This window comes from Petaurus breviceps, unplaced genomic scaffold (assembly GCF_028583685.1).
Source record: "Petaurus breviceps papuanus isolate PSGF00001 unplaced genomic scaffold, PetGlider_PUasm1.0 90510, whole genome shotgun sequence".
Lineage (NCBI taxonomy): Eukaryota > Metazoa > Chordata > Mammalia > Diprotodontia > Petauridae > Petaurus > Petaurus breviceps.
Genome location: NW_027187267.1, coordinates 4690688 through 4717431, shown reverse-complemented (window position 1 = coordinate 4717431; position 26744 = coordinate 4690688). Strand labels below are relative to the sequence as shown.

The 26744-nt window shown below is 40.1% G+C and overlaps 1 protein-coding gene across 3 annotated transcripts in view; it reads left to right on the top strand.

Annotated features, from left to right (window-relative positions):
- Positions 1–1436: 1436 nt before the first annotated feature.
- CD244 (CD244 molecule) overlaps positions 1437–26744 on the top strand; it is an 81654-nt gene continuing 56346 nt past the window's right edge. The window contains exons 1-9 of one of the 3 annotated variants that reach the window (XM_069062913.1): positions 1437–1653; positions 6162–6506; positions 6598–6888; positions 11907–12023; positions 12612–12664; positions 18469–18534; positions 19784–19849; positions 20993–21052; positions 22365–23821. In XM_069062913.1, coding sequence (XP_068919014.1) covers positions 1599–1653; positions 6162–6506; positions 6598–6888; positions 11907–12023; positions 12612–12664; positions 18469–18534; positions 19784–19849; positions 20993–21052; positions 22365–22424 — 1113 coding nt within the window. In that variant the 5' untranslated portion in view covers positions 1437–1598 and the 3' untranslated portion in view covers positions 22425–23821. Of the gene's footprint in view, positions 1654–6161; positions 6507–6597; positions 6889–11906; positions 12024–12611; positions 12665–18468; positions 18535–19783; positions 19850–20992; positions 21053–22364; positions 23822–26744 lie in introns of those variants that run through there. The other 2 variants (XM_069062911.1, XM_069062912.1) reach the window with 2 other exon arrangements.

Below are 26744 nucleotides of genomic sequence, written 5' to 3'. Positions count from 1 at the left end.
ATCTCTCCCTCCCTTGCTCTGTGGCCAAATGATGACCTCTGGTGATACTTCTGGCCACTCAAAACTAACAGAGTCATAATCTGTTCCCTTCCATCTCCAATACTCATTCACCTAAGAGTAAGGAAGAATAAACACAACACAGAGAGAAGAAACAGAATTAGACATATTAGACATGCATTAGGGGCCATGTGGAGGTCTATGGAGGTGGGAAGATGAGATAGCCACTCCTGCTGATATTACTTCTCTCCATCCCTGGAAGTCCACAGTATTTCTTTCTTCTCATGTGAAAGGAGAGGGACAGAGAGAGAGACCGAGAGAGAGACAGACAGAGACAGACAGAGACAGAGACAGAGAGAGAGACAGAGAGAGACAGAGAGACAGAAAGAGAGAGACCGAGAGAGAGACAGACAGACAGAGAGAGATAGACAGAGAGACAGAGAGAGACAGAGAGAGACAGAGACAGAGAAACAGAGAGACTGAGAGCCAGAGACAGAGAAAGACAAAGATAGAAACAGGTGCCTTTTGTTCATGGCTTTTGTAATGAACATTCATTTCCACCATAAGTTTTCCATCAGCATAAACCAACAGAAAAGTGTCAAAAAATGCTTGCAGGTGTTGTGAAAAGAGGCATTTGTACCTCCACTGTACACTTCTGGAGGCAGGCTTACCAAACCTGAAGAGAACCTGGCAGAATGGTCTAAGGATGGGCCTGCCCCCTACACATGTAAAGAGTTTGCAAAAAGAGTGTTATGTAAATGTTAGCTGTTTTTATTTTAAGTACTTCATGCAACACTTAAAGCTCCTAAAACATTGTTCTTTCCTCCCTTTCCGGTCTTAAACTCCTCCCCTCCACCTGCTCTGTGAGCCAACTGTCCTGGCCCACTGCAGTTCCAGGAACATGAGCTGTCCTCCAAGCCTAGGACGATCTCTCCTTCTTCACCTTTGCCTCTTAGAAGCCCTGGTTTCCTTCAAGATTAGGGTCAAAGACCACTTCCTGTGGGAGGCCTTGCAGGTATCCCCTTCACCCCATCCCTCTGGGTACCAGAGCTTTCTCCGATATAATTACCTCATAGGCATCTATTTTTGTTTTACTCGCTATCTCCTCCTTTAGAATGTAAGCTCCTTGAAGGCAGGGTCTGTTTTGGTTTTTCTTTGTATCTCCAGTTCTTAGCAGAGTCCTGAGCTGATAGTAAACACCTAACAAATCTTGTGAGCAAAGCTGTCACTGCTGGCACTAAGAGAGGAAGGAGCCCTCTGAGCAGAGGAGCTGACCTGACTAGCAAGCTCTGTGCCTTTGCTTGGCTCAAGCCTGTAAGCATATGTGGCCAGAGCTCAGGGGCTGAGGTTTTCTCAACTAAGTCCTGACAATTTATTAACTCACAGAAGATCAGCCACAGCAAGGAGGAAACTGTGGCTGGACTAAATTATAAGAGGGTTCTGCACTTCAACGACCGCCTGTATTTTCCCCCACCCAGCATGTCCCTACCTCCTGTTGTCTGCAAAAGACAGTGTAAGTCACATTGAGGGGGAGCTGTTGAGGGAAGGAAGTCTTAGCTGGGGGACTGAGGAACCCTGACTGTGAATTCTACTCTATAGAGATGCTTTGGAAAGCTTTCACTCCCCTCATCTTCCTTGTCATGCTTCAGGACCAAGGTAAGGGGTTATTAGAAGGGTGGATTACATATGATTAGGACCAGAGAGGCCCTGTTTGGAGTTGAGAGGCACCACAAATGGAAAGTTGCCCCATCACTAGACTAATGAGCCTGCAGTAGCTTCTGAGGCATCCCTACCACCAAACAAAGTCTAACCAAGTAGACTGGACACCAGGGTGGGAATAGGTCTGAGAGTTGGGGCCTCACTAGCGTAGTCACCAACTCAATGACCCTAAACAAAATCTCTAAACAGTATTCTGTTTCCAGGACTTTTCTTGGCTATGAAATACGGAGGACTATTCCTGACTTTGTGCACTGGATAGATCACTGGGTCTAGAAAAAAGAAGGCCTGAGTTCAAATCTGGCCTCAGACACTTACTGTATGACCTGTGTGCCTCAATTTCCTCAACTCTAAAATGAGGATAATAATAAAACCTACTTTTCAAGGTTGTTGGGATGTTCAAGTGAGATAAATGTAATGTAAAGAGAGATTGTAATTGTAAAGTGAGATCTGTAATGTACCCAGTGCCTGGCACATAGTTTGCTCTCCTTGAGTCATCTCATTCATGTCCAACTCTTCATGACCCCATTTTGGGACTTTCTTGGCCAAAGATAACGGAGTGGTTTGCCATTTCCTTCTCTAGTTCATTTTACAGTTGAAAAACTGAGGCAAACAGATTTAAGTGACTTGCCCAGGGTCACACAACTAGTCAGTGTCCAAGGCAGGATTTGAACTCTGGAAGATGAGTCTCCCTGACTAAAAGCCCAGTGCTCTATCCACTGTGCCACCAAAGCATATATAAATGTTAGCTATTATTATTATCCTTGAAGCAACAAGGAAGCCCTGAAGATTTTTGATCAGAGGGGTAACATGGCCATACTTGTGCCTTGTATAATTTTGGAAACTCTTTGTAGACTATATTAAAGTGGATGGAAAATGAGTGAAGCTGACCAATTAGGAAGGTGTTGTAGTATTCCATGTGAAAGAAAATGAGGGCCTCATGCAGAGTAGTGGCTGCCTGAATGGAGACATGGGGATGGAATTTGAGGTATGTTGTGAATGTAGACAGTGTAAGATTTGGCAAGTCAAGTGCTGAGTGAGAACAAGAGGTCAGGGATGACCCAGATTGGGAACCTGCATCACTGAAAGAATAGCAGTACTTTCAATAGAAAAGAGAAAGTTTGGAGACAGGCAAGTTTAGGCAGAGGAAAAGATAATAAGGTTTGCTTTGGACATGTTAATTTTGAGATGTCAGTAGGATTTCCAAGTGGAGATGTCCAGCACACAGTTGGGTATGGGATGGAAGCTCAAGAGAAAGTTTACAGGTAGATATATAGATACGGAGATCACATATAGGGAGATGACAACTAAAACACATGAAAAAGGATGAGATTAAAGGGAAGAGTATATTTAAAAAGAGGATAGTGCCTAGGATCGAGCTCAGGGTCACACTTCTGTCAATGGGATAGGCTGTGAATGATTGTGTATGAGACTCAGCAAGGGAAACGGAGAAGGAATGGTCATCTATGGAGAACTAGGAGAGAGCCTTGTCACAGAAGCCAAGGAAGAAGAGAATAAGTATCCAAGAGAACGGGACAGTGACAAAAGCAGCAGAGAGGTTAAGGAGTATGAGGACCTAGGAAAAGCTATTGGCTTTAGCAGCTGAGTAATTGGTAGATACAGGAATGTAATGGAACATTATGAATTGTCATTCATACTGTACCCCCTTCAATTGCGGGCTGATAATGGAGTTATTTTCTCTTTTTCTTTCACTCTGTGTCTCTGTCTCTCTTTCTCTGTCTCTCTCTATGTATGTATATATGTAAAAATACATGTATCTTGCTGAATTTTCTTGTCTCTATCTTTACATCTCTGTTTACATTGTTGTCCCTGTCAGTAGTTCCCCCCGCCCCAAGTCCAAACAACCATCAACTAAACAGTGAGTTTTCTAAGTGCAATCTGATCATTCCATCCCTACCTCCTGGCTAAATAATCTCCTGTGGCTCTTTCTTCCAGGATGATACAGAAATAGCTCTGTTTGGCATTTAACTGTCCCCTTCATACCTTTCTAGTCTTCTTACACTTGGCTCCCTTCTATACATTCTACAATTCAGCTACATTAACCTATTTGCCATTCCTCACACATGACTCCATTTCCTGACTCTGTGCCCAATGTCTTGAATGCTCTCCTTCCTCATCTTTGCATCCTGATTTCCTTTAAGACTCAATTCAAATACTACCTTTCATATGAGGCCTTTACTGGTCCCTCCAGCTTACAGAGTCTTTACCTCTAATATTGTCTTCCATATACTGTATAAGTGTCTTGTAATACCTATTTATTTGTATGTTGTCTCCCCTATTAAAATGCAAACTTATTGAAGTTTTTGCTTTTGTTTTGTGTTCCCAGTCTTTGCATAGTGCTTAGCACGTAGAGATCACTTAATAAATGCTTGTGGGCAGCTGGGTGGTCTCAGTTTGCTCATCTGTCAAGTGAGATGGAGAAGGAAATGGCAAACCACTCCAGCATCTTTGCCAAGAAAACCCCCAATGAGGTCATGAAGAGGCAGACATGACTGAAACAACTGACCACCACCACCAGCAATAAATGCTTTTTGACTGGCTGGCTTCTTGTGGAAGGATCTGTTGTAACTAATACTACATATGCAAAATAAATGAAAAGTAATTTTTTTGGGGGTGGGAAGATAATAGAATCTGAGGGAATTAGAAAAGTTTTCTTGGAGAAGGTGGCATTAAAGCTGGGTTTCCTCAGAGCAAACTAGGAATTTTGAGGTGGAAGTAAAGACAGAGTTCATTCCAGGCATATGGGTCTAGCAAGGAGGTGGGAGATGGAATATGCAGTGCAAGAAACTGGAAAGAAGGTAGTTTTCCTGGATGGAGTAGTGTTTAAATAGATGAAATGTGCAGTAAGACTAGAAAGTTAGGTTGGAGCTAAATTGCATAAGTACCTTAAGTAACAAATTTTTATTTGATCCTTGAGGTAATATTAAGACACTGAAATTAATTGGGTAAGAAAGTGACATGTTCTGAAATGTGCTTTTGTAAAACCACTTTAAATAAATATATGGAAGAAGGATTAGAGTGGGGAGGGGAAAACTGAGAGGCACAGAGGCTGCTTATGTGGCTATTTTCAAATGAAACATGGTTTGGCCCTGAAATAGGATTGTTGTAATTTGAGTAGAGAAGAGATATTCAGCCCCTGTGCTAAGATCTGGGGATACAGAGAAATTCAAATATGATGATGTGAAAATAGCAATGTACATAAAAATTGTAAATGGAGGGTAATGTCAGAGGGAAGACATTCACTACTTGGGCAGAATTTGGCATTTGATCTAAATCTTAAAGAAAGCCAGGAAAGCCAAGAGAGAGGAGTGAGAAGGAAGAACATTTCAGAACTGGGGGACAGCCAGTGGAAAGGTAGAGAGTTAGGAGATGCAGTGTTATATGTAAGGAATAACAAGGAAGACAGTGTAGCTGAATTGAAGAGTTCATGGAGGGCAGTCAGATGTAGGAAGACTAGAAGATAGTGTGATGAATGAAAATCCTGAGAGACAGAGTTTCTGGGTGATTAATAATCAATTTATTAATTAGACTGGCTCATAATCAATAAACTGATTATCATTGGTGTTTCCTGACAACCAAAAATCCCACCATGGAGGTCATCAAATGCTTAAATACCTTTGGAAAAGTGGGTGCCCCTGACAGGCAGAAATCAACCCTGATTGGTGAACAATGAGGAGGCAGACTTTCAAATGGGGAGGTTGTCTGGAAAGCCTTCAGTTCCTCCTGCTGAGAATGTGGCTTGATCACTAGACTCAGCTTGATCACTTCAGCAGTACATGTGTAGGAGCAAAAGCAGTGGATATTGGGAGCGATTCAAGACTGAAACTTGGCAAGGCACAATCAGCGATGTGATGGCAAGAGACTTGAGAGAGGAGTCATTCACTTCAAATCAGAATAGGGAAAAATACTTAGCTACTTTCCCCCCTCATAACTGTATATTTACTACACTAAAATGTTTGAAAAAGGGACGACTTTTCCTTAGCTTATATAAACATGAGCCCTAGTCCCAGATAAAGAGTTTCCTGCAGTTCCAGTAAGAATGAAGTTAGGCAGAATGGCTCATCATTTGACATAGGCTTAGAAGTGCTGCCTATACTGATAACACCAGAACAGTGGAAACTGTCTAATGTTTGTCCATTGAATATGTTCTTTTCTCCTAGATAATAAGCTTCTGGGGCAGAGCTATTCTTCAAGGTTGTGCACATAGCTGATATTTAGTATGTAGTTTGTTTGGGGGAGGACAAAAGAGAAAGCAAGGGAAAGAAGTCTATCCTAATGCTGCACTGAGCCTGTCCGGTGACCATACAAATCAACCTTCATTTTGGGGGTTAACTGTTCAATGTAATTTCCTTTGGGGTAAAATCAACCACATTTTGCATTTAAAACCAATGACCTCTACTCTTACTTCCTGGACTTTTCTCTTCTAGTAACATTAGGGTCTGATATGAAGACAACCAGCATGCCTATCATCGTGGGAAGTCTTATCAAGTTACAACCGATTAGGATTCAGCAGTATTCAGAGAGTAAACAATTCATTTGGTCTGTGAAACTGTCTTCAACTCAGGAAAAATTTAGGATAGTGAGTTGGACGGCCAATTCAAAGGTGACATATGAAGATGGGCAATTTAAAAACAGAGTTAATGTCAAAACTGAGAACATGACCTTATTTATTAGCCCAGCTCAGAAGAATGACAGTGGCCTCTACTTCATGGAAATCACCAGTGTATCAGGACATGTTTCTGAAACTTCCTGGTTCCAGGTTTCTGTGTTTGGTGAGTATTTATGAATACATTTTCCAGCCTCTCTATCAGTCTCATAGCACCTGTTTCACCTGGGTCAATCTTAACAGATTTTTGTTTCTAGATCCTGTACAGGATCCAAAGATCCAGGTGACTGGAGTGTCATGGAATAACACCTTGTGCCAGGTGAACCTGTCCTGCTTCGTCCATGGGGACAATAATTTGACATACACCTGGTATAGAGGGAGAGAGCAAATTAAACCCCCAGGGAAACATGCCCATGTACAGCTCCATATTCAAGCCAGGAGCACTGAGAATTACTATACTTGCAATGCCAGCAATCCAGTTAGCTCAAGGAGCCACACCACCAACCTTACTTGGGTATGTGCTAGCCCAGTTTACAGTCCAATCCGAGGTAAGGACAATGTTTTCTCATAGTAACAGGAAAAAAGATTTTTCTTTACTAAAGTCTCGTGGTTTTTTTTTTTTTTTGGAAGGTGACAATATCTTTTTAATATCCTCCCTCCCCCATGAGTTAATTAGCTCAGGCACTAAATTTATTACACTAAAGAAAACAAGGTTATGGATTTGCTCCTTTTCCCCTCCCTCTAGTCATTGTTTTTCTCCAGTTTTGTTTTCTATATCACCCTCTAGAAAACTTTCTATATCTCAATTTCCTTATCTATAAAAAGATAGGTTTTGAAAAGCACTATGGTGTAGTGGAAAATATAGTTGTCTCAGAGTTAGAAAGACCTTGGTTCAAGTCTTGCCTCAGACACTTAGTAACTGTGTACATTTGGCAAATCATTCAACCTCTGGGTATCTCAATTTCCTCATCTGCAAAAATTAAATCTGTGGCTTTTTTTTTGTTTTTTTTTAAAAGCAATCGGGGCTAAGTAACTTGCTCAAGGTTAGATAGCCAGTTATTTCTGGGTGTGGTGCTGAGTATCTGAGTCCAGATTTGATCCAGGTCAGACACTGGAGCCGGTGCTCTTACTCGCTGAGCCACCTGGCCGCTCCTAAGCAATTGGGGTTAAGTAACTTGCTCAAGGTTATACGGCCACGTGTTTCTGAGTGGGTGCTAAGTGTCTGAGCCTGGGATTCGATCTCCAGGTCTTCTCAAGACTGGAGCCGGTGCTCTTACTCGTTGTGCTACCTGGCTGCCCCAAATCTATGGCTTTTAATATATTTGTCAGCTCTAAATCTGCTGTCCTTTCTGCCATGGCTCCAGACTACTCCTTCAAAGTTAGAGAGACATCCTGCAATGGTGTCCCCTTGGTCATAAGAAGCTTTGGGCTAGAGAGAGTTTACAAGGCTACCTCTCTTCCGAGAACGGAATATACATGTCCTTCTGAGGGTGGGTCAGTAATTTACCTTATAATCCCTAGAGGGAAATTGGTATGCTGAGCCAATGGCTTTGAAAGGAGATAACATCTAAAATTATGAACATATCCGTGTTACATTCAGGAAGAGAAAAAGAAATGCTTTATCTATCCTAGACTGTTGAGTCTTTCAAATGGAATTCTTGAAGGAAACTAGTTTATGTCTAAATTCTAGCCCAGTTTTGCCAAATCACACAACTCAGGGAAGTAATCATATATTGCTCTACTATGAATTGAAGTTTCTGAAGTATAGTGTGAAATATTCATTTGGGACTTTGAGTTTATCCAGTATGGATTTGTTGGAAAAATACCCATGTGTCAAGTCTTATGCTAGGTGCTATGGAAGATGCAGAAGGGTATAAGACATAGTTCCTGCCTTCATGGAATTTATAATTTCCTTCACTCATATCCAATTCACATGCAAGTCACCCTCATGATGCCATTGGTCCTCTTTGAGAATGAAGGATTAACAATACAACCACAAGTGAAACATTTCAAATTATTACATGCCAGAATCTGATTTAGTGGAAAGCTGGGTGGTATAGGCAATAAGCATTCTTTTTAAAAAAAATAAATTTATTTATTTATTTTTTAGTTTTCAACATTCACTTCCACAAGATTTTGAGTTACAAATTTTCTATCTCTCCTCTACCCCCACCCCAAGATAGCAAGCATACTGAATACCCCATCCCCCAATCTGTTCTCTCTTATGTCCTCCCCCATTTCACACCCCCCCCTTACTTTCTTGTAGGGCAAGATGGATTTCTATACCCCATTGCTTGTATATCTTATTTCTTGGTTGCATGTTAAAAAAAAACAATTTTAACATTTCTTTTTTAGCAATTGGGGTTAAGTAACTTGCTCAAGGTTACACGGCCAGTTATTATTTCTGGGTGTGGTGCTGAGTATCTGAGCCCGGATTTGATCCAGGTCATCCCAACACTGGAGCCGGTGCTCTTACTCGCTGAGCCACCTGGCCACCCCTTTTAACATTTGTTTTTAAAACTTTGATTTCCAGATTCTTTTCCTTCTTCCCTCCTCCTCCACCCCCACTGGGAAGACAAGCAATTCAATATAGGTTGTACATGTGTAGTTACTCAAAACATTTCCATAGTAGTTATATTGTGAAAGACTAACTATATTTCCCTCCATCCTATCCTGCCCCCATTTAGTCTATTTTCTCCTTTGACCCTGTCCTTTTTCAAAAGCATTTGCTTTTAACTACCCTCTTCCCCAATCTGCCCTCCCTTCTATTATCCCCTCTCTTATCCCCTTCCCCCTTACTTTCCTGTAGGGTAAAATACCCAATTGAGTGTGTATGTTAGGCAATAAGCATTCTTTGAGTTTGGAGGAGAAAGAATTCAACATGGATTCTTTAAAAGTGATGGAAAGTTCGTATAGATTTTCAGTCAGGGAAGTGATATGATTAGACATATTTTATAGTATGATTATTTTGTCAGCTATGCAAAACTGTTAATAAGTGGTTTTTGGCTGCTCAGTGAAAAGGAAACAGATAATTCTGAACTTTTGGGACTGTGCCTGGCACTGTACATCAATGCAGAGATATTTGGTAAAGGGGGAAGATTCATGGAGGATAAGTGATGAATTTAGCTTTGGATGTGTTGAATTTAAGGGGTCAGCAGTATATTCAAACAGAGTTGTTAAACAGGCACTTGGAAATGTCGGATGTTGCTCAGGCTAGAGATCGAGGCTTAAAATACATGGTTATCTCTGTGGTTGTGATCATTTAAATCACAGGAGTGGAAGAACATAGAAAGAGAGAAGAAGGCCAAGGACAGAGCTTTGGAAAGAAGGAAATCTTTCTAGGAAGTTTCCTTCATGGAAGCCAAGGGCAGAAAGAATTTTTAGAAAGAAGGTTTTCAGCAGCATCAAATGACAGAATGATTATTGAATTTGCCTAATTATTGAATTAGCCTAATAAGAGGCATCAGTGACCTTGGAAAGAGTAATTTCATTGAGGGAGAAAGTAGAGAAACAGACTGCTCTTTTTAGAGGTTTAAAAGTGAAGGTGCAGGGGTGGCTAGGTGGTGCAGTGAGTAGAGCACTGGCCCTGGAGTTAGGAGAACCTGGGTTTGGATCCAGCCTCAGACACTTAACACACACACACACACACACACACACACACACACACACACACACAGAACTAGGCAAGTTGCTTAACCCCAACTGCCCTCCAAAAAGAAAAAAAAAGTGAAGGTGCAGGTCAGAATAAGATTATAGCTTGAGAAATAGCAATGATAAATGAAATGATTTTAGTTTCTAAAAAATTCAAATAACCACTTTTTAAAATTTAATCTGTTCTTCCAACTATCCAACCCCCATCCCCACATTTATCAATTAAAAAAAAAGACACTTAAAACAAAACCCCTCAATACATGTCTACATAGTCTGGCAAAAGGAAGATTTTTAAAAGAGAGATGTGAGCCTACTTGTAGGCAAAGATGAAGGACTGCGGAGTGAGAGAGAAGCTAAACATAAAAAGAGAAGCAGAAGGAATGATCAATGGAGGGACCCCAAAGACATAGGGGGTCATGAAATGAAAGGCACATGCTACCCTTTTCAAGGAAGTGGATTCCCTCCTCAACAGGGAGGAAGAAGAGGATAGGGGAGTACAGGGAGAAGTTTTGACATTTTGAAGAGAAAGGAAAATGAGAGAGCTTATGAAGAGAGACCTTAAATCTTCCTAGTTAAATAGGAGGAAGGAACATCTCTTGAGAGAGAAGAGTCTATCCGTGGAGTTAAAGACCAGAGCATGCCGGAGGTTTGAAACAGTTGTGGGGACAGTTATAAAGGGCAAATAAATGATAAACAGAAGCATTATCATGCAGTGGTGAGGACTTGAATGAAATAAGGTAGCATGAATTCTGTACTGTGACTAATTCAGGAGTCAGAGCTGTTGAAAGAGGTTTCTCTGAGTTGGAGATTATGAGGGTGGCTACAAGGAGAGCAAGGAGGGAAACAACTCGAGGCCAGAGGACAGTGATGCACTGTTGAAATGACTAATTCAGTGGTTAATATTGAAATATGAAAAGTGTTGCCAGGACAGGGATGATGACCTGATAGAACACAGAGGTAAGGATCAAGGGACCTGGAGTGATCAAAGGGAAGAGTAGGTTTAGGAAGAGTGAGACAGTAGGAACAGAAGGGATAGTTGAGCTTATAGGTCAGGGCATCACAAGGGTTATCCACATAAATATTGGTATCATTGACGATGATGGAAGCAGTTGAAGGGAAAGGAAGGTTGTAGGTCCATTGCTGAAGTCAAGCAGTTACTAAGTGTCTGCTATGATTATGGTGTTTTATTAGGAACTCTGGGGATTATGGAAAAAATAAGATGTGGTTATTCCATTAAGGAGTTCACAACCTAGTTGGGAGTAAAGATAAGTGCCTAAACAATTGTGAATAATACATTATAATATGTGACTAAGTATTACTAAGGCCCACAGAAGTAGTGTTCATTGAAAGAGAGAGAGATCAGGAAAGGTTGGAGAAATTAGGAAAAGTCCATGGAAGTGATGGGATTTGAGATGGATAAGAGGTGGGTGTTGTCGTTCTGTCATATCTTACTCTTTCTGACCTCGTTTGGGATTTTCTTGCAAACATACTAGAGTGGTTTGCCATTTCCCTTAGCTCATTTTACAGGTGAGGAAACTGAGGCAAAAGGGGGTAAGTGACTTGCCCAGAGTCACACAACTAGTAAGTGTCTGAGGGTGGATTTGAACTTAGTCTTCCTGACTCCAGGTCTATTACTCCATCCACTACCTACCCTAGGAATTGGATAGGCAGACACAAAAGTGGAGGGCATTCCAAGTGAAGGGTCTACCATAAGCAAAGGAATAGAGGTAGAAATGAATATGGGACGGTAGAGAGACCTGATGGGTAAAGGCTGCCACCATAGCAGTTGAAGGTCCATCCTTCAGTTGTAATTTTTGTGAAATGATGCAGTGTGTCTTTCTAGGATGAGAGAGAAAAGTTGGAAGATGAGTGGGAGGGATATGATCTCAGTCCCTGTTCTTTTTGCCTTTCTCAGAATTGTGGTTGCCGTTGGTTTTGGGTTTGTCTGTGATTCCCCTGGTTATTCTATCTCTCAGCACCATTGTTTGCCTGTATGTAACAAAAAAGAGGAAGAGGAGAAAGCAAGGAACAGGCAAGTGGAAAGACCAGTGGCTGTTGTTCAAGGAGACAATTCTAGTTGAGACTAGATCTTCATAGAAGGAAATATTGGGGGGGGGGAGAGGTGTATACTATATCCCATTCTCTCCTGATATCCCACAAACCTATGGACATATCTCCTACTTTATCTGAGTCAGTGATATGATATCATATAAGACATCAGCAATTTCTAGACACCTATCCCTACTCTCAGAAACCTGTTCCATAGTCTTGGTGGCCATCTGCTTCCCAGGATCTATTCACTTCACAGAACTGTTTTTAGAAGATACTATGCTGTTCTTAAAGGCCACATAAATGTGGACAATAATATTCTTGATGTTTTAAGAATTTGCCTGGAATTCTTGGTAGAGATGGCTTCATACTTGATTGCTTGCCACATTGGAAGGGTTGCCTAGTGAAAGTATAAGATTCCCTTCCCTGGAAATTTTTCTGAGAATTCGTTCATTTGCAATAGGGAAATGCAGTCCTGCAATGAGGCAGCAGGTTGGGGAGTGAAGCATGACTTCTAAAGTACCCCACTCCAGCTTAGGCATCTCTTTTCTTTCCTTCTATTTTCCCACAGATATGAACATGACGTCTTATACGAAAATTAGTCGTAAACCCCGGAGAAATCAGGTAAGTAAGTCCAGGTATTGCTGGAATGAGTGTCCGGGATGTTCTTTGGGACATGGCAATTTGTAGCAGCGTTTGGAATGGCAAGAATCAAGGACTGTCTTTCCAATCCTGACTATATCCTCTATAGACACCCACCTGACAATCTGAATTTTGGCTATGGGGAGAGGAAAGAGGAAAAATAGTAGGACAGGGGAAAGATGATAAAAAATGAAGGGAAAGCAGAGACAGAAGCAGTGGAATGTAGATCTAGAGTTGGATGAAACCTCAGAAGTGATTTAGTCCAACCTCCTCATTTTATAGATGGGGAAATTAATATCTAGGGAGGTCATCAGTTGTCCAATTACACAAAAGTAGTAAGCGTTGTAGTGATTTTCTGAATTCATTCTTCAGAGTGAGGCCAGCTACATCATTTCATTCAGTTCTAGGGAACTTCTGAAGGGTCAAAAAGTATCTTTCTATAATGCTTGAACTCGAGCCCCAGTTCTAGTATGTCCTCTCCAGAGGCATCAGTGATTGTTGCCCCAGTTCTCTTCAATGCCATCAATTAGCACTTACAGAAGGATATTTACTTTGAAGGTGTAGCAAGAACAGAAGTACTGACATTCCCTCCCATCACCTGAGGCAACTCTTCCCTAGCCATCTCTGTCCCTAAGGAAAGTGGAGTCAGACTTAATACTACTTCTATGTAGCATCCACCACATCCATCAAATGAATTTCTTTTTTAAATATATTTTTAAAATTAATATTTTCCAACTTCATTTCTAAATGTGGCATGGCTGATGGATAGATGAGTCTGCTTCTCTGCTACTTCTGGACCGGGCCAGGCAGGTTGCCTGGGACTTTGCTCCTTGCCATCTGGCTTTTGGCAAAGCTACAGCTTTTTATAAAATTCAAAACTGTATTCACGGAGCACAAGACCGCTCTGATGGGAAGGTCTTGAGGCCTCTCCCCTTACATAATGTTCTCCTTTTACTGAAACAACAGCTAGACGGGAAAAAGCTGGAGCCCAAGAGCAAGACCTTGATTGCTTCATGCCAGCTACACAGTCAATCAACAGTTTGTAGCCCTGTCAGATAGTTAGGTAGCAAACCAGAACCAGGCACAGAATGTGCATGCTCCAGATTGGAGATTGTTTATTTTTTATTTTTATAAAATAAACACTTTTATTACCCACTGTCATATGATGCCTGCATCAAAATGGGAACAGGCCGAACCGAGAAGTGTGGAATGATGGACATGAGCCAGGCAGGATCTGTCGTAGCAGTTCCGATCTGTTGATCGGCAGGGTTTATAAAATGAATGTAAAGCAATTATCTCTTAGGTTCCCTTGAGAAAATGTTTAATGTCATTGTTCATTTATTTACATCTGTATGTTTTAAAGTCCTTGTTCCCTTGCATGCATCTGTGTCTGGGTTACTGCTCGGTTATCACATCCTAAACTCCTGCAAGTCAGGAAGAGATGGTGAGCCAATCTTAAGACATAATATAGCCTTCATGGAGAGCTGGCTTAGGAGAAATCCTGGACCAGACTCTTCCCATGTATGGACCAGGTCAGAGACTGGCTCTCAACAATCACATCTTTCTGGAAGGAGGTTACCTAAGATCTTTTACATCGGGGATTGTATCAATCTTACCCCACCTCCTCAATGTACAGGGTCAAAAGTGGCTTAAAAAAATTCAGTGGCTATCCTTTTCTGAACAATATCAGTCATTTTGGGGGTAGTGGTGGTTCTAGAATTACCTTCCCCTTCTAGTTTCACTAATAAGGGCATAATTAAGAGAAAAATCTTGGTTACTTCACATTTACTATATTGGGACCCAAGAAGTTTAGCATTTGTTGAGTCAATATCTCATACCCAAGATGCTCAACCTTGGTGAGCAGGTATAGGCTATCATGCAACTCAATAGGTTACTAAATATCTACCGTTTCTGAAAACGCCAGGAAAGGATTTGCTGTCCTGGGTTTAGCCAGGTACTGATAGCTATTTGAGAACTGATGGTTGAAATCAGAGCTGATAATAAAGAAAAACCTTCTGATATGTGTGTGCATGTGTGAGTGTGTTAGAAGTGGAGTGGGAGGTGAAATAAACACAAAATCTTGTCTAGCGCCAAATCAACACGGGAGTTTCCTACAAAACCACTCAGTCAAGCAATTCCCATTATGTATAGGTAATTGGGTGTCATGTTTTCCAAGATACAAGCAGTATATCCCTTGTAATTTTCTTATGGAGCCATTTTTTCTCGGGGGGGGGCGCAAAAGGTCTCCTGGAAGGAGAAAACATGTCTCTATTTTTTCACTACTTGAGCCCTCATCACAACTAGATGTGTGAATTGCCCAAAACAAGAATCACTCAATGGCATTCAATGTCTATTTCCCCCTGTGCTCCTAGGAAAGGCTCTTTTGGAGATCCCAAGAGAGAGCAAGGCCATTTCAAACAGGAACAGAGAATGGCTTATCAGAACTGAGGAAAAACGCCCTTAACTTGACCCTGGACTATCTGAAAAATGGGAAACTTCCTCTTCCTTATTTCCCAAACTGTCACATCTCTGACTCCAGTGTTTGGAATTTGAAAGTGTTCATTAGTTGTTGTTGTTGATTTTGTTTTGTTTTGTCTTTTGCCTTCCCTTTTCCCTTCCTTGCATTGCATCTTTGCTGCCACCAGTGGGAGGCATGATTATACAGGAAGTCAGCAAGCATCTGCTCTCAACTCCAAAGCAAAAACCACCATGGTCATACGATGTAGTTAGTGTCATCTGTGACCTCTAAACACTATCTAGTATAGCCCTCTCATTTCACAAATTGGGTGACTGAAGACTAGAGATTGTTAACCTAAGGTTACAAAGGTAATAAGTGACTGAGGCAGGATTCAAGCCCAGGTCTTTTGACCCAGAGCCATTTCTTGTTGTACTGTACCCTCTTATTCCCTATATAAAATGCATTTTCCTAATTAGGATAACTAAAATTTTGATTAATTAAGGACATAGTGACAATTTTAAGAAAAATAATCCCTTCACAACAGATGTTCTTCTTTTGTACCCTTTTGACAGTCTGATGAAATCTCCCTCTTCAGAATTTTAAAAAATAATTTAAGGAAACAAATTTCATTTAGAAGTTAGTGAAAATAAAGACTTTTTTTTTTTACCATCCAAATCCACATACTCTTTGGCATTTAAGCACAAGATCTATGTTCCCAAGGTTATGAGTTCCTGCTTCAGAGCAAACAAATTAAAGACATTCTTACATAAAGGTATGAGCTGTTTTTTTCACCAGCTCTTCCTAACACAGTCTATTCAAACTGCCATACCTGTCTCTAAATTTGTGGCTAAAAGATTTCTCCTTTAGTGACATTAATGATTCCTTATATTTGCATAACTTAGATTTGTATAGTGCTTTACAAGGTTATAAAGTACTTTTCACATACATTTAAGAATCATGGAATTCAGAGCCTCAGAAGCAGAAGTATGCTAATGTAAATGTTTGATAATGTCCTGTCTGAAAAAAGTATGAACAACACAGCTTTAAATTTGATGTGCATTGTTAACATTTACTCCATAATTTTCTTTTTACTTTTTTTTTTTATAAGCAATTGGGGTTAAGTAACTTGCTCAAGGTTACACAGCCAATTATTTTTGGGTGTGGTGCTCAGTATCTGAGCCTGGATTCAATCCCCAGGTCATCCCAACACTGGGGCTGGTGCTCTTACTCACTGAGCCACCTGGCCGCCCCTAAGCAATTGGGATTAAGTAACTTGCTCAAGGTTACATGGCCAGGTGTTTCTGGGTGGGTGCTAAGTGTCTGAGCCTGGCTTCGATCCCAGGTTATCCCGACTCTGGGGCCGGTGCTCTTACTCGCTGTGCTACCTGGCCACCCCTATTCCATAATTTTCTAAAGTCAAGAAATTAACAAAATGATTAAATAAACCTTGATTTATAGCTTTGACAATTTATGAAGTGTAAATGGTCACACTGAAAATTTAACTCCAGCTCATACCTGTTAGATATCCCTGACAAGTGACCATTTAATCTTTCAAAGAAGGCTTCCAGTGATGGGGAAACTCACTCCCTCAAAACCTAATTTTGAACAACTCTAGTTCTTAGGATGTTTAGCCCACATATAACCCAAAATTTTCCTTTCTGCTCTTGTTTCTCCCCCTCTTGGGTGAAATAGAACACATTGAATCTTTCTTCTATTTTGCAACCCCTCAAATATTTCAAGAGAGCTATAAATATCTCTCCCATAAATCTCTAATCCAGGCTAAACCACCCTAGATCCTTTAATTGATTCTCTCATGGCATGGGCCCCAGTTCTCTAATCTTGGTAACTCTGTTCTCTATGCCTTTCAGTTTGCCACAACCCTTCCTAAACTGTGGTGCTCATACTGAACACAGTGTTTCAGATGTGACCTCACCTGAACAGAACATTTATTTTTGTTGTCAACTTTCCTCTTTCCTATATTATTATTATATTTTAAAATACTTTTTTTTATTATTATGAACATCATAAGCAACATATGTGATCATTTCCATATGTATGGATCATTTGCAGTTCTTTTTTTCATCATGTAAAACATTACCATATTAGTAATTTTGTACAAGAAAACTTGAATTAAAAAAAGAAAGTGAAAAATAGCATATTTTTGCCTGTATTCAGACAGCATCAGTTCTTTTTCTGGAGGTAGACAAAATGCTTCATCATGAGTTCTTTGGAATTGTTTTGGATTATGGTATAGCTAAGTCATTCAAAGTTATTCACTATACAATATTGCTGTTATTATGTACTAGTCTGTTCTCCTAGTTCTGCTCTCTTCACTTTGCACCACATCATGTCTTTCCAGGTTTTCTGAAATCATCCTGTTTGTCATTTCTTATAGCACAATAGTATTCCATCACAATCATATACTACAGCTTGTTTAGCCATTCCCCAAATGATGAACATTTTCTTGATTTCCAATTCTTAACCACCAGAAAAATAGCATGCATACATCATTTAAAAAAAAGACTGAGAAATGACCATTCTTGGAGACTTGAAAATAAACAAGCCAGTCACTGTACCATCAAACTATAAAGATAAATGTAACACAATTTCTGTCATCAGAGAGCTTATGTTCTATCAGGGCAGAAAACACAGCCATATGCAACTATATGTAAAATCAATTGAACATTTTTTGGGGAGTTGTAGGGAGGTTCTAGTAGCTGGTGGCAAGGAGCAGGAAAGGAGGCTTCATGTAAATGTCAGTGATTGAAATGAGTCATGAAGGAAACTAGAGATTCCAAGTAACAATAGTGAGAAGATGATCAGTACATTCAGGCATGGAGGATAGTCAGGAGTGTCATGTGTGAGTAAGAGTAAAAAGGTTACTTTGACTGGATCATAGAGTGCATGAAGAGGAATGATGTGCAACAATAAAGAGAAAGTAGGTTGGCATATAGGTTGTGAAGGGTTTTAAATGCCCATCAGAAGAGTTTATATTTAATTCCAGAGATAAAGGAGAGCTGCTGCCTGACTCAAGCTTTAGAAAAATCATTTTGGTAGCTGTACAGAGGGTGAATTGGAATAGAGGGGAGACTTAAAATGGGGAGAGCAATTAGGAGGCTATTGTAAGGGTTATTATAATAGTCCAAGAAAGAGGAGATAAAAGCTTGAACTAGGCTAGCAGCGAGAAAGGTATGTAGAGGAGAGGTGTTATATAGATAGAAATGACCATATCTGGCAACTTTTTGACTATGTGAGTTAGGAACTGAGTATAACACTGAGCTTGAAATTCAAGGATTGTGACACTCTACTTATCCCTTCTCTTGTACAGATGCAGAATTTCTGTGGAACAGAAGAAGGAAACACCCTTTATTCTGTAGTCCAATTTCCAAATCAGGTACATTTCCAACTTCTCAGATGACTGAGGAAAGTCTTGCAAGAGTCTATATGAATCAGGGGTGTGCTGGAGACAGCTCTGATTGACTTACCAGCACATGCCCATGTTGTTCTATAAATACAGCAGTGAGCTTATCAGGAGAGTAATAAAAACTTCATGGAATGAAGTCATCACTAGATGCTACCAGGTGATATAGTCTAATAATAATAATAACAACAACAAAAACAACAATGGACATTTGTGTATCACTTCAAGGTTTGCAAAATAATTTACATTCATTATCTCTTTTAAGCCTCACAACACCCTTGTACATGATACATGGGGAATGACTAGACCTCAGATGGAAGAAAAGAATCTTGGAAAGTCTAATGGGTCTCAAATTTACTTGACCCCAGCTATATTGGTACACTATTTTTTTTAAAGGCAATGAGATGTAGTAGCAAGAGTTTAGAATCAGAAGGCTTAGGTTCAAGTCTCAGATCTAATGCTAGTTGTGTGACTTAAATTACTTGTATGACTTAAACCTTCTGTTCTTCAGTTTCTTCATCTTTTAAAAGAGGATGTTTGTGCTACTGATCTTGCAGAGCCATTTTGAGAAAATGGCTCACAACTCTCAAACCACTAGAAAGACAGGAATTGTTGATTTAAGAATTTCATAACAGGATAGTCTGGGAAGGTGCAAGAATGAAGAAGCCATCTCTTTCCAATAGCAACTGAAGAGAATTTTCTGTCAAAATTTTTTCAGAGGGGTGGCTAGGTGGTGCAGTGAGTAAAGCGCCGGCCCCAGAGTCAGGAAGGTCTGAGTTTGGTTCCAGCCTCAGACACTTAACACCCACCCACCCACACACACACACACACACACACACAAAACTAGCCGTGTAACCTTGAGCAGGTTGTTTAGCCCCAATTGCCCTCCAAATAGGCAAAAACAAAAGTCTTCAGAGATATTCAGTGATGAAGAAACCAAAGTTCAGAGAGACAGGAAGCTTTTTGGCTAAGTGGTAGGGCAAGGATAAGATATGACTCTCAAGTCTAGTGCTTATGCAGTTGGTGAAGTTTTTCTTTGTCATCCTTGACTCCCCTTTTCACTATAAATATTTTTACCAAAATCTTGCACAGGGAAGGTGCTTAATAATTCAATGGAAGGTAAAAGATTCTTATCTGTTTGAGTCAGAGTATGGCAAAGATCACTTCTCCACATCATTTCCAGCACCATTTCTTTTGTAATGTTTTTTTTTTCTACCACTAGCTTCCTGTTTCCAGGCCTGGTAGTCAAGATAAAACAGTGTATGCAGCAGTACACTTCTCCAAACGTGTAAGTTTCCTTCTCCAGGATGAGTATTTACATGTTTATATTTGTATGAACATGTGTGTCTGTATCCATATGTGGGTATTCAGGAGATATGTCTATGCTTGTCTTTATGTGAATGTGTAAAAATTTGTGTGTTTAAGGGTGGGGTTTATGGATGGTGTGGAAAGCTGTCTTCCCCTGGCTTGGGGCTAAGGCCCATGCTGTCTTGAGTGTACCTGTTAAATAGCTAGAACTCTAGCATTAAATACTTATAGCTTAGAGTTGATAGGTAAAAAGGAGATGGAGCCTCTTTAGTTCTTCTAGGAGAGACAGGAAAGATCAAAGCAGAATTCTTTCAAGTGGGAGAGAAAATACAGAGAAAGAGAGGGAGTATTTAGTTCAGTACAGTCAGGACATCAGAAAAGACCTCTTTTGTGTGTAGCCATGGGGACTTAGTATAGTTCAGCCTGCCTAGGTGGGGAGTAGAATCTAGGGACATGGTAAAAGACATAGTAGACCAAGGAGATCAGGAGAAATGACCCAAACTCAAATCCTCAGAGAATCAGGCAGAAAGACCTTGGATAGGTTTGGTCCAGAAGGAGAAATCTCAGTAAGATTTGCCTCATATTGGACAAAGCTGGGTAGTCTCTGTGCTGCTAATTGTCTGCTTCCAGACAGTTGTCCTCTCCTCTCTCCTCATCTGTTGTTCAACTGTCCTGTATATATTTGAAAGGACTAGTCTAAGTGTGTGTTGCTATCAGAGGGAGATAAGGAATAGGAGGTAGGGTCAGGCTATGTTCTCAAGACTGCAGCCAGCCATGGCTGGGAGCCCCAAAGTCTGGGGTTAGGGGAATGAAAGAGGGATGCCCACTTCCTTCCTCATGAATACACTCACCATTGTCTGGAGTCAGATCTCTGTCCAGAGAGAAGATGCTCTTTGGTATTCCTTGCTCTCTTGGGAGATCGCAAAGCAATATTGTTTATGCCCTGAGGAATAGATGCTGGGGGAGTTGACTGTTGGCTATGGGACCCTTGATGCTTCTTGAAGTTACACTTGTTCCCTTTGGGTGGGTCCAAGTTCATTGTAACTTAGTCCTACCCTACAGTAGCAGTGACAACTACATCTCTCAACTTTGGACTGACTCCTCTCTTCCTCTGGATTTTCAGCAACCTTTTCCCAAGCAAATGAGCCCCAGCTCATCCTGCTCAGCTACCATCTACCAAGAGGTAAGCTACAAAATTGCCTTCAGAATATACTGGCTCCTCACATCCATCAAACCTCTTCTCTCTGGTACACTTCAGCTTGAGAGAATGCATAGATGTTGTGTATCACTGGTTAGTGAACAAGATCTCGGGTCCTGGTTCTCCTTTCTCTTCCCTCAGGCAGAACAGAATTCTGTACTGGGCTATACCTCTAATCTGACCCAGATCATTAGTTGTTTGAATTGGGAAATTCTGCCAAGGACTTAGTTCCTAAGAAAGGGTGACCATGAAGAAGCCCTTATCCACTGAAAGTATAGAATCAGCAAAAGCAGCTTCCTGGGTATGAAGCACCCAAAGCTTCAAATTAGCTTTTGACTCTTGATTATCCCATTTGGGGTTTTCTTGGCAGGGATACTGGAGTGTTTGCCATTTCCTTCTCCAGCTTATTTTATAAACGAGGAAATGGAGGTCAACAAGGTTAAGTGACTTGTCCACCTAGTAAGTGTCTGAAGTAGGATTTGAACTCAGGTCCTCCTGACTCCAGTTCCAGCATTCCCTCCACTATACTACCACCACCACTAACAGCATGTAACAGTTACTATATGCCAGGCACTGTGTTCAAGACAAGATTTGCAAATATATGTATATAAGTATGCATATGCTTTTGTCTACATATCTACATATCTGTCTATACACATATACTTCTAGATATCTGTATTTCTATCTATATATTTGTCAATATTTATAGACATGTAGATACATAGATGTATATATACAAATATGTGTATATATGTACATATTTAGAGAAAGATGGAGACAGAGAGACACTGAGAGAGCTTCAGTTCTTCCTTCAAAGACCTTATATTCTTTTTCTTTGGAGGGGGGAAGATAGGGCAATTGGGGTTAAGTGACTTGCCCAAGGTCACACAGCTAGTTTTTTGTGTTAAGTGTCTGAGGCTGGATTTGAACTGAGGTCGTCCTGATTCCAGGGCCAGTACTCTATTCACTGTTCCACCTAGTCATCCCAGGACCTTGTATTCTAACATGGGAAAGCAACATATAAAAGGGAGTGGTGAATGGGAGGGAGGAGTGTTCTGGGGAGGTGGAAAGTGTATGTGGGGAAGCAGGAGAGTGAGAGGTCCTAAAAGAAATGGATTAACTTTCCCAGGGACTTGAGCCTGGATTCTGGAAGACTTGGTGTGGAGGTTCAGGGGTCAGGTCCTGTATGGAAGGTTCTGTATCACCAATCAGGAGTGCAGGGGTGTGGTAGCTTGGATATAGCTAGAATGTAGGTCCAATGGTAGGAACTGAATGAATGCCACTGCTTCTTCCTCAGGTCCAGAGACCCAACCGACTGTCTTATAAGGAGATGGAGATGTTCCGTATCTATTCCTAGTAATGGGAGCTGCTTTTCAAAATGAACATACTACTGAAGCCCTTTGAGAGCTAGGAGATTCAGTAATAAGGGCAGCTCAGATTTTTATAGTTCATGCAGGATTACAAAGCTCTCTCTTCACAACAACCACGTGAGGAAATGAATGCAAAGGATTGTTCAAATATTCCAACAGTTTAAAATCTCTTCAATGAGGACATTCTCTCCAATGATGTAGATCACTATTGCTTTTTGCCTGCCTATCTTGTGTGGCACTTTTCCACATCAGTCCATCAGTTAACATCAGCGGGTCCATCTCACATGCTGGAAGACTTCCTAGGTTTCTTCTCACATTATAAGAATACAAATAGAGCACTCAGGTTATAGTCCTATTACCTCCTCACTCTTGTCATATGTCTAACCCATGTTCCTTTTCAATCATAAACTTCCTTGTTGACATCTTTTGATCTAATTCTTTTATACAGTTTCTTATTCTATGTTGCAGCCTGGTCAAACACACCATGCACTTCTCCACTGCCCTCTGGTCAATAGTTATTTATTAATTCTTCAAAGGCTATAGCATTCTATGACTTAGAGCCATACAACAAAGTTGGTAAGAGTGTTCTTTTAAAAAGATGGAACTTTATTTCTGTGAATATTTACAGATGAGCAAACCAAGCCTCAGAGGGGCTAAATTACTTGCCCATGGTCATATAGAAGGAACTGTCAGAGTCAGATCTTCTGATTCTATATCTCTTCCTATTCATGATCAAGAATGTCTGGAATAAAAATATGATTTAAGTACCTGTGTCTACTTTGGGGGCTGAAAGAGTTGGCTGTGCTGGATAGTTCACCAAAGACCTTGAGATATTCCCCCACCAATGTGCATAGTTCTGGAGAGACCATTTGGAGTTTATTCAAGGCTTATGTTACATGGACTTTTAGATTGTTCTGGAGGGTTAACTTGCTAACATCCATCAAGGGAGAAAGGGATGATAGGCACTGTTCTCTGCCTCACAGGTAGAAATACCAAGGCATAGAGAGGTAATTTTACTGAAAGTCATGTGACAAATCATTAAATATAAATATGTTCATTTTCTGAGATTCTAATCAATCTATGAACATTTATTAAGCATTTACTGCATACTAGACACTGCTAAATGCTGAGCACAAACATAAAAGCAGTTTCTACCCTCAAGGAGCTTACATATTAATGTATGAAAAATTCAAATAAATAGGGACATAAATTTCCCCCTTGATATTTTTTACTCAGATTCTTTTATAAAGTTAGACAAGACAGACACATAAGAAAATAGAGTTCTTAACATTTTTTATGTCATGGACCCCTCTTGGCAGGCTGGTGAAACCTATGAACCCCTTTTTATGTTTTTAAATGCTTAAAATAAAAGTTTATAAAGGAAGCCAAAATGTGTCAAATTGTGTCAAAATGTAGTTAGCAACGTGTTTAAAAAAAAACAAACAAACAAGTTCGCAGACCCCAGGTTCAGAACTCTGGAATAGAAGGAAAATATAGGGAAACACTGAAGTGGTTGGGGTGGCAGTATTTGAGTTGAGCATTGAAAGAAGCTGGGATGTCAAGAGGCAGGCTTGAGGAGGGTGAATGTTTTATGCCTGCAAGATTGTCACTGCAAGGACATGGAGGCAGGAGATGAAGTGTAATATATTAGAAAGAGCAGCTAGGCCAGTACTGCTGGACCATAGAATGCGTGGAAGGGAGTATATAGCATGACAAGACTAGGAAGGAAAGAAGGGTCCAACATGTGAAGTCCATTAAAAATTCCCCAAAAAAGGATTTTATATTTGATCCTGGAGGTAATAGGAAGCCACTGAAGCTGATTAGGTAGGGAGGTGGCATGGTTAGATCTATAGTTTACAATGATGGTGCCTTTAACAGTATAGGAAAGGGGAAGCTATGTGGCACAGTGGATAGAAGACTGACCCTGGAGTTAGGAGGACCTAAATTAAAATCTATCCTCAGACACTTGTTAGCTGTGTGACCCTGGACAAGTCACTTAACCCCAATTGGATGAAAAAAATAGTAATGGGGAAGTTGGAAAGAGGGCATGGTTTGAGGAAAAGATAACATATTCTTTCTAGGATATGTTAAGCTTGTGACACCTATGACATATCTAGTTTGAAATATCCAATGGACAGTTGGAGATATGAGATTGGAGTTTGGAGAAGAGACTAATTTGCTATTTTCCCTGCTCCCAATATAATTAACTCTACTACACCTATATAGGTTCTTCTTACAAAAATGATAGCCTTTTTCAATTTATAAAACATTTTACAGTATCTCATTGGAGTCTTACAATAACCATCTAAGGTAGATGTACAAGTATTATTATTTCCATTTTAAATATGACGAAACTGGGATGCAGAGAGGTTAATTTACTTATGTAATGTCATACAGCTGCCAAGTTCATAGATCAAAAATCACTAATTTAGATTGGGAAAGGATTTTAAAATTTATCTGGTGTAACCTCCTTTGTTTTGCAAATGAGATGAGGTCCAATGAGATTAGAGAATTGTCCAAGTTGTTGTAGATAGTAGCAGCTACTGAATTTGAAATTCATTTATACCCAAATCCACTGGGATTTGAATCCAGTTCTCCTTTGACTACAAATCTATAATATGCAATAGAAAGGGGGAAATGTATTCAATTCAAGTCCTTTTCTCTATTTTCAAAAGTGTTTTTAAAATTGAGGAAATAACCTGTGTGTAGTATATATTTCGAAGCAATGAATAAGATTGACAGGCCAGTTCCTTGCTGAAGCATTTTTCTTTTTAAAAAATTTATTTTTCTTAATTACATTTAATTTTTTTTAGCAATTGTTTAAAAATTTTCAGTTCCAAATTCTCTTCATTCCTCTTTTCCCCTCTCACTGAGAAGATAAGTAATTTGGCATAGGTTATACATATGCAATCAGGCAAAACATTTCCATTTAGTACTGCTGTGAATGGAAATGCAGATAAAGCAAACAAAAAATAAAAAATAAAGTTATGAAAAAGTATGTTTTGATTTATATTCAGACTCCAGTCCCCTCCCCCCGCCCCCCACCCCAGATGGATAGCATTTTCATCATGAGTCCTTTGAAATTGTCTTAGATCATTGTAGCTGAGAATATCTAAGTCATCCACAGTTAATCATCATACAATATTGCTATTACTGTATATGGTGTTCTCCTGGTTCTGCTCCCTTTACTTTGTGTCAGTTCAGATGTGAGTCTTTCCAGGCTTGCTGAAGCAGTTTTCTAATGCAGTCAAGGTCTTGCATTTTTTCATACATAGATGAAAAACTATACTACTTTCAAACTATGCCACCCAATCACTAGGGGAACCAGGCAAGAGGGAGTTTAGATGGTTCAATGCAAAGCCATCAATACTTCTGAGAAAATGAATAAAAACATATAGCATAGTGATTTTGGGTCAATAGTATCTTTTTTTGTTAACACATCAACCTAGAATCTATTTTCAATTTTCTTGGGTTTCATCTTACTTAGACTTTTCATGATAGGTTAATGGCATTTAGAGATCAAATGAAGCTTTAGAGATTACTTAGTTCAAACTCCCCATTTTACAGATAAGCAAACCAAGGCCCAAGAAAGTTAAATGTAACAACTGTTTAAGGAATCTCTGCAAGAAAATGGTCTGTGCTGAGTACCTCTTTAAGCAGACTGGGTTTTACAGTTTTGCTTCATCTTGCTAGCCAAGAAGCAAATAGGGAGAGAGATTCTGGTCTGGGACTGAGGTGGTTGTGCAGAGTAGACCTGGGGGACCATAGAATGGAAAATTAATAGCAATTAGCATCAGCAGTTTCTAAGATGCAGTTTCTCTTCCCGGGCCATGGGAAAAGGAAGGCTAGGGGAAAGGACAGTCATAGATAAACAGACTGCTCTGATTGATGGTGGCAGATCAAAATTGAATTATTCTTATTCCTCTACAACTAAAAGGAATGGAACATCGCTTTATTTTGCTATTCTAGTTTTACTTCTCACAAACATCTGTGATTGACCTAAATGTGTACTTACTGGCGCCCAATGGTTCATGGCATGAGTGCGCAATGGACAGCTCTGACTAGGCCATAGGAAAAGATAGATATCAGTCAGTCAGTCAACAAGAAAAACTTTGTTAAGGGCTTACTGTGTGCCAAGCATTGTGCTAGTTTAGAGATACAAAGAAACACAAAACAGGGCCTCACATTCTAATGGGGGAGACGACATGAAAATAACTGTATGCAAATAAGATATTTCTCTCTATATGCACATAAATCTGTGTGTAATCTGTACATACATACATCTCTCTCTCTCTATATATATATAT